At 36.1% G+C, this 14481-nt stretch overlaps 1 protein-coding gene across 1 annotated transcript; it reads right to left on the bottom strand.

The window, feature by feature from the left end:
• Positions 1-236: 236 nt before the first annotated feature.
• LOC116196622 lies at positions 237-5245 on the bottom strand. The gene is made up of 9 exons (XM_031526450.1): positions 5086-5245; positions 4799-4849; positions 4260-4281; positions 3399-3513; positions 3054-3086; positions 2495-2626; positions 1574-1680; positions 945-1016; positions 237-852 (listed from the first exon to the last, which is right to left on the bottom strand). Exons 1-9 carry the CDS (start codon positions 5221-5223, stop codon positions 485-487), a joined length of 1038 nt encoding a protein of 345 aa, XP_031382310.1. The 5' UTR covers positions 5224-5245; the 3' UTR covers positions 237-484.
• Positions 5246-14481: the final 9236 nt, after the last annotated feature.

Below are 14481 nucleotides of genomic sequence, written 5' to 3'. Positions count from 1 at the left end.
GAACCGAGGCCGAGCAAATTAAGTAGAGGATCTCTTCATTGAGCTGCCCATATGCACAGTATCGGGGAAAGAAGAACTTCAATGAGCTCGATGTGTCTTCCAGAAGAAACGCACTATGACTATCTCCGTGCAATCTTCGCTGAGTAATTAAGTGTTGACATGACGAAGACGATTCAAAAAATCACCCGGGGGAGGATTCCAAAAAGTCTTGCCGAATATAGAGACAGAGAGACACAGCACGAATATATGACCTCAACTATGTACTACTTTGTTTCACAATCAGCTTGTCGTTGTAAAGTATAGACAAAGCTGTCCTTGAAAGTTACCACACAACAAGAAGTGCATCATATGCAACATGACTAGCTCGTTTTTCACCAGAAAGCATTTCCTACCTAAGATTCTCGTAAGCTTGCTTATCATTCCCGGATGCCTTTGAATACATGAGGTGCTTTGGCTCCGCTATAAGGATCATTACATGCTGTCTCTAGAAAAGAATATGTTCTTCTTCTAATTGGGTCTGATTAGCAACAACAGAAACCCAACTTTCTGTGATCTTAGTCACTTTTCTTTCCCTAATCTCAACTACTGTGAATGCTCGAGCAGAGCCTGTTTGGTCAGTCTGAGAATTCCCGGCTTCATTTTGGACATGATCCTTACTGGGTAATGGTCGGGTCAACCATCTCACCCGGGGAACGACAGCACCGTTGAGATATATCATGTCATTGGGCCCAAATGCTATCATTTTCCGAACCCCATTACCGTGTGCTAGCTGCTTGTGCATGTGCCCAAAGACAACCAGTGGGATTTGGATATTAGCAGTCTCTCTCAACCTGGATAAGGCCATCGCTAAATCTGCATATGGGGGTTACATTAAATCTTCAAGAAAGTACTTCCTCCTGATTCATGATTGAGATTCTATGCATCAAGAATTAGGATTTCAGTACCTGGGTCACCATGGTCCCCACCACCATCTACCCAATCTCGTCCACAGATGTCATCAATGTTAGCTCCAAGGCCTGCACAACAATTTGACACCTATTTCATTTAATAAAAGCCTTTCCTGAATTTCAAGCAATAAAGGAAAAAAATTATGCATAGATCCCGTTTGCGATAATTATAGTGTCAAATAGTCGGGGCAAATCGGACCCCCCCCATAAACAATCCAATACTTAACACTAATTGCAACATCAACTTGGCCGTTTTTTAAGCTCAATTAGGATAAACTTGAACTCGGTCAAGGTCAGTCAACTTACTGTCGCATTATCCCAACTAAGTTTCTTTGATGTATAAATTTCCCTTGCATGACATTCAGTAATAATGTTGACAGCATTTTTATGACAGTGAAATACATGAATTTCATCTACCAGCGGGGGAAGAGGAAGAGGCAATCTTTGAGAAGAGGTGAAGTGATTTTTTGAGAACAAATGTAAACTCACGAAAGACCAGAGTGGACTAGCAAATGCTTGAGGAGATGACAATGCAGACTGTAAACAAATGAGGTGGTGAAAATGGAATTTTCTGAATATATATGCATACAAGCAAACATATATATGACTCCAAGGAATTCACCAACCTGTAGGTCCACTGTGGGTAAGAAATATAACTAAATGATCGTCTGGAGCCCCGATGGTGGCTTTGTAGATTCTCCGGGCACTTTGCTCCATGTCTTCAACTCCATAACTAAAAGAACAAGCAACATGACACATCTATAAATCATAGGGCCAAAGCAAAAGGTACTAAATGCAGATTCCTCATCGGGAAATTCTCATTAAAGCTCGACCAAAATAGTTAGCATAACACTCCGTGGATAGAACCAGAGATCAAATATATTCAGAAAGAGGATTCGGGTCATGATGCCAATGGATGTGAAAAAAGCTACAAATAAACATCAATACAGCAGCAAAATTGAAATGAGGCAGATATGGAAGGGTTGCAATCCTCTGCAATCAACTACGAGCAATTGGCTCTTTAAGGAAAAAATGGTTGCTCTTCTGAACAATAGTTAGCTAAAATGTGATTGACTATTCTAGACGGCATTTCTTTGTTTAACAACTTGAATACCATTAAGAAAAGTTAATCTTGCTCCAGAGATCCTTTCCCAATAGGGGAATTGGTCAGCGGGCCAGTGGAGTGTCAGTTGTAATTTGTACACTGCAGTTTGAAAGTGGTCTCAAAATGCCCTGGTACCTTGAGAGCAGTTTGAAAATCTCCAACATCTGTTTGGGGCAACATGAGAGAGTCATGCAAAGCTCAGGAAGCAAGCTGAGACGAGCAGTAGTTAAGGGTATGTTTTAAGACCACCCTCAAACTTCAGGTTTCTGAATGAATTACCCATCCAAATTGAGAAAATTCACAAAAGACTAAAACAGAAAAAGTACGCGCTATTTACATTCGCAATTTATAGATGCACTTCAATATTCGACAAATAAAACACCATGACATTGAAAACAGTAGTCTTATAAACAAAGGGTTAATCGGAATGAAAAGAACAAACGGCGCACCCTGAAGATAGAAGTCTTTACGGAACAACTGCTCACCGCCACAAGAAAATGGCCGTCCCCCCACAATGCTAAGCTTTAGTTGAGGAAAATCCAACCGTCGATAAGCCACATGCTCCTCGCCAAGACTGACAATCCCCAAAAAGGGCATGAAAATTCATCAGTTTTCTAAGGTTTCCCAGTTGGGTTAATCTTCAGACTTACATTCGTATAATGACCCCGGTAAATACGAGGCTTAGTAATGTAGTAATATGAAAATTTTATGTTCATCTTTTTAAGCATGTTATATAGGAAAAACATCATTATGATTTAGTATATTTCGATCAATGTAAGGGGAACCATAGAGATAAGAATGACATGGTTAGTTCAGAATACAAGTCTAATTACACCGATGCGAGAACCAGGCCTTTATAAGCACCAAACCATTTGATAGTAATAAAAAAAAATGTGATAATTTTTTCATTATAACCACTGAATCTACACATTCTGATTGTGAAAGGAAACAAGCAAACGGTAAGAATTGACATGATAAAATCTTTCAAATGAACTACTCACCATTCTAGCTGCTGCCGAATATTATCTTTTCTCCTATATGAAAAAAGAAAAGGTCTTATTTCCTTTATTGAGATATCATACGTATATGAACCTTAAATGCCAAAGAAATTGGTAGTAATTATAGGAGGAAGTGATGAATGAAGATTTATAACAACCTGAAAGAGTTGACAGATTTTTCTTTTCTGGTAATATTCCCAACCAAAATATTTGAAGATTCAGTTTGCCTAATCCGGATTTTACAATGGCAAATATCATGACAAAAGAATGTCCTCCACTAAAGACACCTTCATGCCATACCGTTATATCACAACAGGCGGCTTGATGTAACAACAAGTGAACACTTACTTTCCAGAGAATTGCTGCGTTTTCCAGGAATCATGGTTTCCCAATATTACAGCTTTTGCAAAATCAAGTTTTGCAACATTTCGAACAAGTTCGACATTCTCGTTGCCAAAATCACCTGAACCAACCTCATAAATAAATGATTTCACAAAAAAAAAGAAAAAAAAAAGGGGACAGGCTCAAGAATAATATTATCAAGAAACTTGACAAATTGCACAAGAGACGACAAGATCATGTTACACAAATTATATCCTGATCTTTATCTTACTTTTAAAGTTTGTTTCTCATCTCGTATAAATATCCCTGTTACCTTACAGATTTTCTAGTTTATGCTCCTCTCTAATCTAACGATTTAATTTGCACTGCATCCTTTTGTTATCAAATTCCGTTCTAATCAAAACAAGCAGTACTTACAGATGGGTTTCATTGGTAAGGGAAACAGGAATTGTTCAACAATGAATGCAGAACTACTTTAAATCTTCTAAACAGGCAGACATATATTACATCCAGATTTAACCAAGCACTCTAACCTACCTTCTAGTTAAAAAAAAAAAAAGGTATACAGTTGTTTTGGAAAACAAAGTTTCCAATCTTCCTTTCTTCTGAAAACGGAAGTATATTTGAACGTTTCCATCTAAAACATTTATCAGAGTGCAAGCCAATCAAACGCATTTTCAAGTTTTTTGCTGCATTCCCTAAGCAAGAACTTTTCCCTACAAACAGAGCCTAAATAACATCCACTGAACTAGTTCTTACTGTCACAAAGAAAAACTTACAAGATACCCACAATGCTAGCTCAAAGGATGGATCAGAAGAAAGTCACGAAATCAAAGGTAAGATAATCAAGAGGGAAAAGGCTGCCACCTGTGAAGAGCACCAAATCCGGCTACACATCAATAAACGAGGACACATTAGAAGCTAGAGTAATTAGTGGTTCAAATTATGATAAATGATCAAAATCATGGAGAAATGCACCCAAAATGTATCGGTACATGAAACGGAAAAGCAACAGAACAAGCTAACGCAAAATTGGCAATGAGACATCTAAAGACACTGGATCTCTCTGAAGCTTAGGTAAATAATACATAGTCGCTTCTCACACCCAAGATAATCCTCTACCAGGCTTCTACTTTCCTTACCAATATTACCACGCTCCACGCCCCAAAAATTCCTCTTGAACAAACATGGTTATAAACTATGCCATAACTATGATGGAACCTTAATAAAAACATTAAAACGAGCCCCATATACTTAACCCGGGGAGACATCAAAACGAACTTGGGAGTTTACTAATCACAGTTAATTAGGCTGCCCATTTAGTTTTCCTAATCTATCTAAATGAAACATATGACAAGACCACCTTATAAAACAAGAGCACTGAATTGGTACTAAACGAGCAATACCTTCAAGAACTGGAGCGCTTTAGTATCTTCTTCAAGATTCCATTGGTCGTGCTTCAATGCAATTGAGTTCACGGAGCAAAGCAATCGTTAGAAAATTTTAGTATCAAGCATTGCCCTTGACTTGCAAGGGGAATAATTACCGATCAGAAAGAAAGGAACTTCAAAGGGCAGCAGGGAGAACTTTTCTGCAGAACAATGCTGCTAAATCCTCGATTGGTAACGAACTAATTCAAGGCAGGAACAAGCTCGTTAGAGAGGGGGGAGGGGGGAGGGGGGAGAGAGCTTACAACGTCGCCGACGACTGCGATCCTAACTGAGGAAGGAGACGCCATTGGAGCACGAGCTGCGCTGATCTTGGAAGCAGAGGAGGGAGAAGACCCGCAGGTACCGAAGAGCCGCGGCGCGTAAGCCCACGTTCCCAGCATTGGTGTCCTGAATATTTTTTTTTTCTTTAGGATTTTCTTTGCATTAAATTATTTTTAAAAAAATATGTGATAGCACAATCTTTTCCAATAGTATCAATTTTATGATAATATTTTAAAATTATACTATATAACTCAACGTTTAGAGTATAATGTCAATTTTAGTTTAACATTAAATTTTCTGTGAAAATTAAACGGAAAACTGACGTGAGGCACGCGTGAATAAATAGTGGACTCAAACTTTTAACACATGTTGGATAACCCCTATTCATACATGTTGGGTGCCTTTTTACTCACTCCACACCCTCACCATCAATATCTAAATATCATTCTCGCCTTTTCACATACAGAATTGCTCCTTTTGAAAACAACCACACCATTAATAAAATGAAAAAAAAATCACATATTGAATTTATTACGGTTCATATAGTGAACAATGGGTGAAAAATTATTAGAAAGAAAAGGGAAGTTTATACCTGTCAAATGAAATGCAAAACTTAATTTTGTTTTATTCTAAGAAAATAAAAGAGGGAGAAGTGTAAAGAGAGAGACTGGTAAGCTCGTGGGTGAAGAGGGAGAGAAAAGGCAAAGTGTTGAACTGAAGATAAATTTGGGACTATAGTGAGGTGAGAGATGTGTGAAGAGGGGGCGAGAATGAGATTCAGGTATTAATGGTGAGGGAGTCGGTGAGTAAAAAGGCACCGGGTATGCAGAAATATGGGTTATTTCGCAAGTCATAAGAGTCTGGCCCACTATTCATTAATGTGTGCGTCACATCAACATTCCATTTAATTGTTATGAAAAATTTGACGTCATGACACAATTGACATTATACCTTAAACAATATTTTATATAGTGTAATTTTAAAAAAATGTGATAAAATTGACATAAAAGCAAAATGTTGTGCTATGATTGACATTTCACCTTAAACGATATATTATATAATGTAATTTTAAAAGATTGTAGTAAAATTGACACAAAAGTAAAAAGTTTGCTATGATATATATTTTTCACAATTATTTATTGGTCTGTCTAACATATAGGAAAAATTATCTTGCTTCCCCATAGACTATGGATCCGTAGTACTTTTCCTCCCTGAACAATGTTTTGCACACACATTTGCCCCTCGAATTTTGTTAAAGGGAAAATATACTCTTCATCGTTACGGTTTCCATCGACTTGGATGGGAAAGTCATGTGCATTGCACGTGATTGGAGAAAAAAAGTTCAAAGTAAATTCAAAAGAAAATGCACATGGGGTTTACGAGCCCATCCCTTTATGGACTCTATTTGCTGTTGGCATTAATCACCCCATGAGTTGTAGGGATCATTGAGGCTATTGGCAGCCTGGTGAAGAGAGAGAAGTGTGGAAAGAGAGTAAGGAGGCGGAGATAGAGAGAGATATGGATGTAGAGCACCATCGACCCCGCAAGGTCACCAGCAGTCTCCCCCCTATACTCCCTCTCCTCGCTCTCTTTGTCCTCGGCATGGGGCTTGATGGCTGGGGGCACAAGCGACCTCCAGCCACCCCCACGAGTTTCCCCATTGCCTCAAGTCATTGGCAACTGGTGGAGTGGTTGGTATCAGTGATAACCACGGTGCACAAAGTGGCGAGCTTGCAACCCCTTTATGTGATCCTTTTTCTTTTGAATTCTATCTTTTAATTATTTTCTTTTTGTAAATTTTTTTTCTCAATTCATATCCATTACACTTGACTTTTCTGTCCAAATCGACGGAAATTGTAACAATAAGGAGTAAATTGAAGCTCGCAATAATTCGGGGGCGAATGTTCAAAAAGATTCTTTAGAATCCAACAATGCCCTACAGCAATAGCCTTTAAGCGGCGGTAAGATAGGTTTTCTTAACATATGTTAAAGTTATGAGGCTGTCGAGAGAAGGGCACAATAAAATCATTTTTTTTTTCGAAACTCTACTTTTTTTCTACACATGTTAGTGAAAAGTGGCCCATATATTGTCGTAGATTAGTTTACAAAGAGATTTGACCTCATATTTGCAATCGAACTACATGCAGTTTTTCGGTTCCGAAATTATTATGTGGTGTGATATTTTTCATTTTATATCATCTTATATATTAATTATATTATGCTAAATTCGTGGTCACGCTATACGCTGATTATACAAGTACCTCTTTTATTCTAATCAAATTTTAAATGTAACTTATTATGTAATGCATTTTATTTTGATATCTCTAGTAAAAGTAAAACCAATTTTTATGATTTTTGAAAATAAGAGTAATTTTTATAAAAATTTGAAAAAGAAATTTAATTTATAATTAAGTAACTGCTCTAATTGAGGAAGGAAGAAACGAAGGGAAATGGGAGTAGGGGCGTAAGTGAGACGATACGGCTTGCAAACTGTTCAAGCTCGGCTAGCTGAAAGTTCGAGTTCGACTCAGTCTTATAGAACTCGAGTCGAGCTCAAGCCGCGTCGAGCCAAACAGTCTCACGAACCGAGCTCGAGTCTGGGTGTATTCAACTCGAGCGGCTCATGAGCCTTATCGAGACTTTAGATGTGTTTATTGTAATTTTTGTCAAATTAGAATTCTGTCGAGTTCAACCGAGTCAAGCCTGAGTCAAGCTCGAGCCTATCAAACTTATTGAGCTCAAGCTGCTCGTGCTCAAAAAAATTGACAAGGCGAGCTCGAGTTGCTCGAAATGCTCACAAGTCGAGCTCGAGCTCGCCTATCCTCGATCCAACTCGAGTCGAGCTTGAGCCCGGGCTTTCACTTTTGAGCCGAGCTTTGAGCCCCTTGAGTTCGAGCTCAGCTCGGCTCGACTACACCCCTAAATGGGAGATAGAGAACAAACAGAGAATAATACAGGAAGGGGAAAGAGAGAGAGAGAATAGTGGAAAGACTGTTGGAGGGGATGTTGCTAGCAATGACCAGTACTACGGTGTGATCTTTTTTAAAAAAATTATTTATTATTATTTTTTAAAACTTTTTCCCCAATTTAGTTCAAAAAAATGGATGAAAAATGTAATAATATGGGTTAAATTTTTTCATCACGATAGTTAAGGCACGAATGTTCATAAAGATTATTTAGAGAAAAAACTATCACTATGATCCTTCAAAGATCATATTACGATCAATTTGTTACTTCAAATATTTTTGCCATTAATATGGTCTTTCAAAGATCTTATTGCCATCAATTTGGTCATTCAAAATTTTTGCCATCAATATGGTCCTTCAAAGATCATTTTGTCCATGAAATTAATCATCTGTTAAAGCCACTGTTAATATTGCTTAACTCCGTCAAATAATTTTTATAAAAAAAAAAAAGAAAAAAGAAAAATCCATCAGAAACAAAAAACCGACAATATTTCTCACTCCAACACATGCGTCGTGATTCTGTCAACTGCTGATAGTCTCCATCTCCACTTCCATCTCCATTCATCTTCATCTTTTCCATTGATATTGAGAAGAACAAAGAAACAAAGCAGACACATACATTTCCAATATGAACAAATACATACTGAGTGTTACAACGAGAGTGTGAGAGACATTGAGAGAGAACAAATTTTTTCCTATCTAAAAAACATTTTCTATTTTTTATTTTTTATAGGAATTATTTGACCGAATTAAGTAATTATAACGGTTTTTTAATGAAAGATTAAATTGATAGCAATATGATCTTTGAAGACCATATTAATGCCAAAAATCTATGAATGACCAAATTGATGGCAATATGATCTTTAAAAGACCATATTGAGGGAAAAATTTTGAAAGACCATATTGAGGGCAATATAATCTTTCGATGACAAATTGATAGTTTTCTCTTATTTAGAACACAAAAATGCCTTACACCAATCATCTTTAGGCGGCAATAAGATAATTTTTCTCCCGTACTCCCTCTCCCCGCTCTCTTTATCCTCGACATGGGGCTTGACGGCTGGGTGCATTGGCGACTAGTGGAGTGGATGGTGCCAGCTATGACCACAGTGCACAAAGTGATGAGCTTGAGACCTCTCTGTGTGATCCATTTTTCTAAAAAAAAGTTATAATTTTTCTTTTTTACAATTTTTTCTTGATTAATGTGCGTTATTACACTTGACTTTGTCCAAATCTTTGAAAATTGTAATAGTAGGGGGTAAATTTTCCCTCTCAATAGTTTGGGGGCGAATGTTCAAAAAGATTATTTAGAAGACATAAATGCCCTACAACAATAGTTTTTAAGCGGCAAGTAGATAATTTTCCGTAACATGTATTTAAGTTGTGAGGCTGTGGTTGTGAAGGGAAGGGGCGCAATAAAATCCAAAAATTTAATTTTTTTTTGTTACAATAGGAGTTTCATGGCATAGTACAAGAAAATGGAAAGGAAATCTAAATAAAGGGGCACGGGTAGTCCCACTGATGAGAATTGGACCCGTAACCTCTAGGTTACCAAGTAAGAGTGTTAGCCACTGCATTACACCCCATTTCTCAATTTTCTTTATAAAACTCTAACTTTTTTTTCTACGTATGTTAGTGAGGAGTAGTAGTCCATTCATGGTCGGTAGATTAGTTTCACATAGAGATAGAGATTTGATCTTAAATTTGCAATCAAAATACATGTAATTTATTTTCTGAATTATTATGTGGTGTAGCTCTCATTGCGGCGACGAGTCGATTCTACGGGATTATCATGTCGTAGATTATTATTCTTTCACATCGAGGGACGAGTTGATTCTACGGGGATATGAACACCGAGGACTTTGTGACTTAGGAGGACCTCGGCTAACATGGGAAACGCATGGAGGATAAATTACAACTACGAAGTTGCTTAAGGATGCAGTCCGCTAAAGCAATCTTACAATATCTCAGGATCCCATGACTCGCCACGTCAAGTCAAGGGGATATGGAGTCCGAAAGATGAAGGGTACGTTTGGTTCGCATGATTAGAATAAACAGAGAATAGAATAGACAGATATTAGAATAGACATGGAATATAATGAAAATTCTGATGAAATTTTTTTGTTTGGTTGGAGAGAATAGCAAAAGTGAGAGTTATAATTCTGATGTTTGGTTGACTGGAATAAGAAATGGAATAGAACATAAATAGGATAAAATGACAGAAATGTCCTTTATGCTAAATTTAATGGGTTTTATAAGATAAATAGATAACTTTAATGGTAATTTTTATAATTAATAAAAAATAAACATTTTAAATAATTTAAAAGTGAATAATTTTTAAATTTTAATTATTTTAATTAAATTACTAAAAATTATGATTATTAATAAAATTAATTATTTTAATAATTTAACATGCATAATTATCTAAAGAATAAAAAAATTTCTTAATAAAAACATATTCTCTTACAATAAAAAAATTATCGTACATTATAATTTAATTATTAATTAAATAATTAACGAAGAATAGCCAGTTTTTTCTTAGGATTTTTGATTCCTTACTATAATTGTCTTTTTACAATAATTTTATTTTTCCAGGGACCGAGTCTAATCCCATTCGGATTTAAAATCTTCAATATTGTAGTTTTTCACATGCTCATCTTTTTTAAAATCCATTTTTCACAATTCCTTGATGAGAATTTATTTGCAACTCTATTTTCACGTTAAGAATTGAAAAATAAATCGATTATCGATCAAAGTTACTTTGTTCGAATTTCATAGATTTTCCGGAGAACAACACCGTTACACCAGCACAAGTTTCGCTCCCTGGTCCAACAAATTTCGTAATCAAATGCTCAAGGTAGAATGTGATAAGAACAAAGAAAAGAAATTTTACGCTTTGCTTGAAAATTAACATATACAGTACAACATTCATCCCAAAATAAAGGGACATATGCAGTACATATTGAACAATAGAAGGAGGAAAACATACATGCAAACGTCTTAGTACATCCAAACATGATATATCTACATATCAACAAGGAGCCTTCTTCTTCCTGGTAATAGCCACACGCTTGCCCTTCAATGTCCGACAATTGTTCTTAGTCCTCTGGAACTCCAAGTATATGCCTCATCTAAAACTAAATTATGCAGTACGAGTCGATTCTATGGGATTATCATGTCGTAGATTATTATTCTTTCACATCGAGGGATGAGTTGATTCTACAGGGATATGGACACCGAGGACTTTGTGACTTAGGAGGACCTCGGCTAACATGGGAAACGCATGGAGGATAAATTACAACTACGAAGTTGCTTAGGGGACGTGGATTCTTAAAGGAGATTTTGATTTTGGTAGACATGGGTAAACGCATGGAGAGATAAATTATCAATCATACAAATAGGCTAGGATGCAGTCCGCTAAAGCAATCTTACAATATCTCAGGATCCCATGACTCGCCACGTCAAGTCAAGGGGATATGGAGTTCGAAAGATGAAGAGTATGGGACACGGACTTGGCTTTGCCACCAAAGTCCGTATTCACTATTCAGTATTTTTCATACATTTCTATTAGGATCCGTCTAATGAGAATATGAAACACACAATTTTTATTTTTATTTCAAAAGGAATTTCTTAGAATTCTTCATTTATTCATGAATATATCGAATTACATGGCCCAATCAAGTTGAATGAACTTAAGTAAATTGATACAATGACAACATAGCAAGAAATGCTTTATTATCATAACAAGAAATGAATATTCCCATTAAAAAGTCTTCAGGTATCAATGCTTATTTCGCCCAAAATGTAGACCATCAGCATGAGCATTTCACCCCGAAAGTGCTAGGACGAGTTTCAAGCTCAATAGATGCAGGCTCGCGATATGCGTTTGGGATATAAGGCACGAGGGCAGCTAGATCTTTTGAATGGGTTTAATCATTGGGAAGCCGAGCCCAGCTGATCCTGATTGGAATGGTTAACCATTGAGATATCGTACGCAGGGGCGGGTAGATCCTTTGAATGGTTAACCATTCGGGTATTAGGGGCAGGGGCACCAAGATCCTTTGAATGGTTGAGGTAGCTGCATAAATCCTTCGTGAAATGCCTCCATAGCCGAGGCTGCTTTCGCGAGCTCAGGTCCCGTGAGCTCATCAAGGGGTTGTTCCCACCGCCCAAGCTCCCGATTCTTGGGGTTCCCTTCCTTCGTTGCTCGAGTTACTTGCTTTGGAGCCTTCGCTTTGTCTTTCTCTACATGTAGTTGCTCGTGCAACTCGCTGTAGCTATATCATTCTGTTGGTGCAACTTCAATTTACGATGGGCATCAAATATGGCCTGCAGCCTGCTATCTGTACTCGACCCCGCGCCTCTTTTGAGGAATTTGTTCATTATGGACTCCACTGAAGGGAGGCCGAACGAATATGGCTTCCCAGTTGGTGGGAAAATGACCACCCCAATTTCTACACTGCACATTGTGACAAGCTCACTTGCCTTCTTGTATATACCAGACCTTCGTTTTTGAGAAAGTTACCAATCGATCATCATTATCCTCGATTCTTTTCATCTCTATCTTTTGCCTCCCTCGAGTTTGCTCACCAGCACTCGCCGTGTTTTATGCGGAACTAAAATGAAGGAGGTGAATGCTAATTCGGTTCGTCTCTCTCGGTATATATGCGCATTACGATGGTAACTTAATAGTAAATGGGACATATATGGACTTAACAGGCTTGCCTTTGTGAAGAAGAATAGACAATATAATTAGTACTCTATTTTTTTCATGTAACTTTTTCTCAACATGCCCAAAAAAAAAACAGATATATCATTTTTTCGATTATAAGGAAAGTGCATAGGTGTAATCAATGAATAAAAATCATAATATCTAATAAAATAGCATGAATAGTCTCAATATGAGTATATAATCTAGTTTCTCTTGGTTATTATGAAAGAGCATGCGCCAATACTACACTATTTTTAATAAAATTGTGAGAGAAATTGCTCACAATTTCGGATGATCAAGAATTAAAATTATTTTCCTTCCAACAAATGCGCTTTTCGAAACTTGAACTGTATTGGTCAACCAACATTTTGTTCGTCAAACATACCATTTTTTTATTTGGTTGCCAGATGTAAGGTTTGCTAATCCATTAAGCAATTACCAAACAAATAATTATGCAATGTAAATATAAAATTAATTACCATGTAAATGAATATGTGAAATTTAAAAGGTTGTAAAGATGTAACCGAAAAGAAAAAAGGTTGTAAAGAGGAATACATTTCCATAAAATAAAAAAAGGAATACATAGTTACATGCTTTAAATCATTGGCTAGTTGCACATGTATATGTTGATGTTTCTACGATCTAATCATAGAATAAATGTGAATATTTTTCGACGATAATAAGCACCTTTCATTGAACATATACTAATGTTGGATCCCGCACTTCGCGACAATATAATTCGTTATTTTGATATGTCACTCTTCCCCACTAATTATTCTAAGGATTAAAATAACTGAATAAATTTGTCATAATTTTGGTATGTTATACAAATATCATGACACTTTTAAGATAAATCAAACTGATATATAAAAATAAAATTTTAAAGTGACCACTAATTGAAAACACTTCGATATGATAGGAGTTTGAGATAGTTAATATATTCTTAGATTACAATAGATTAAATTGATATCACTAAAAATGAGAGAGCCAAATTTATATAGAAAAATATAAAAAAATTATAAGCATGTTATCTCAAATTTCGACAATATTTTTTATATGGACATATAAAGTTCTCCAAAAAGTATGATGTTAAAACTTATAATATTTTGGGAGTTCAACTTCCAAGAAGCGCACTTATTGAGAGGAGAAATAACCTTTAATGTTCAATCTTTTGAAATTGCGAGAGTAATATTTTTGACAATTTTTAAAAGTTCATTGACATAAAATATAATGAGGTAATTTCATAAATAAGATACCGAGAGAAAATTGTAGGAATTATGGATAAAATTTGAATAGTGAGAATTTAAAAGCTAATTAGTCGGGGTCCGATGGGTTTCTGGATATCAGGGTAGACACCGAAAAAACTAATCAAAGTATGAAAAACTTCATTTAAGAATTAGAGAGTCATGTATTTCCTCAAATTTAGGATTTACAATAGGTAAAGTGATAAAAAAAATAATAAAGAAAATAAAATAGTTGAAAAGGAAAAAGAATAAAATGTTATATCAACGTAGTGATTGAAAGGGGAGGAAAAAAATCATATTAATTTTATATGTATGTAATCTATAAAGATATTAGAATGTGACATATGGCAAGCCAATGAGAGTTTTTTAGACTCTCCTCTAGCATATATTAGTGTAAAACCCTCGCGCGTTGCTGCGGTTCCATCGAGTCAACCTAAATCATCTATGAATATCAAT

This window comes from Punica granatum, chromosome 2 (assembly GCF_007655135.1).
Source record: "Punica granatum isolate Tunisia-2019 chromosome 2, ASM765513v2, whole genome shotgun sequence".
NCBI classification, from domain to species: Eukaryota; Viridiplantae; Streptophyta; class Magnoliopsida; order Myrtales; family Lythraceae; genus Punica; species Punica granatum.
This window is presented reverse-complemented; position numbering and strand designations above follow the sequence as displayed.

Bases quoted from the DNA above. Each gene is read 5' to 3' on its own strand.
- LOC116196622 (XM_031526450.1), bottom strand. From the start codon at position 5,223: ATGCTGGGAACGTGGGCTTACGCGCCGCGGCTCTTCGGTACCTGCGGG. The intron at 3,514-4,259 runs GTGGCAGCCTTT...AGGTTGGTTCAG, and splicing joins GGATTTGGTGCTCTTCACAG to GTGATTTTGGCAACGAGAAT. The intron at 3,087-3,398 runs GTAAGTGTTCAC...TTTTTCATATAG, and splicing joins ACGCAGCAATTCTCTGGAAA to GAGAAAAGATAATATTCGGC.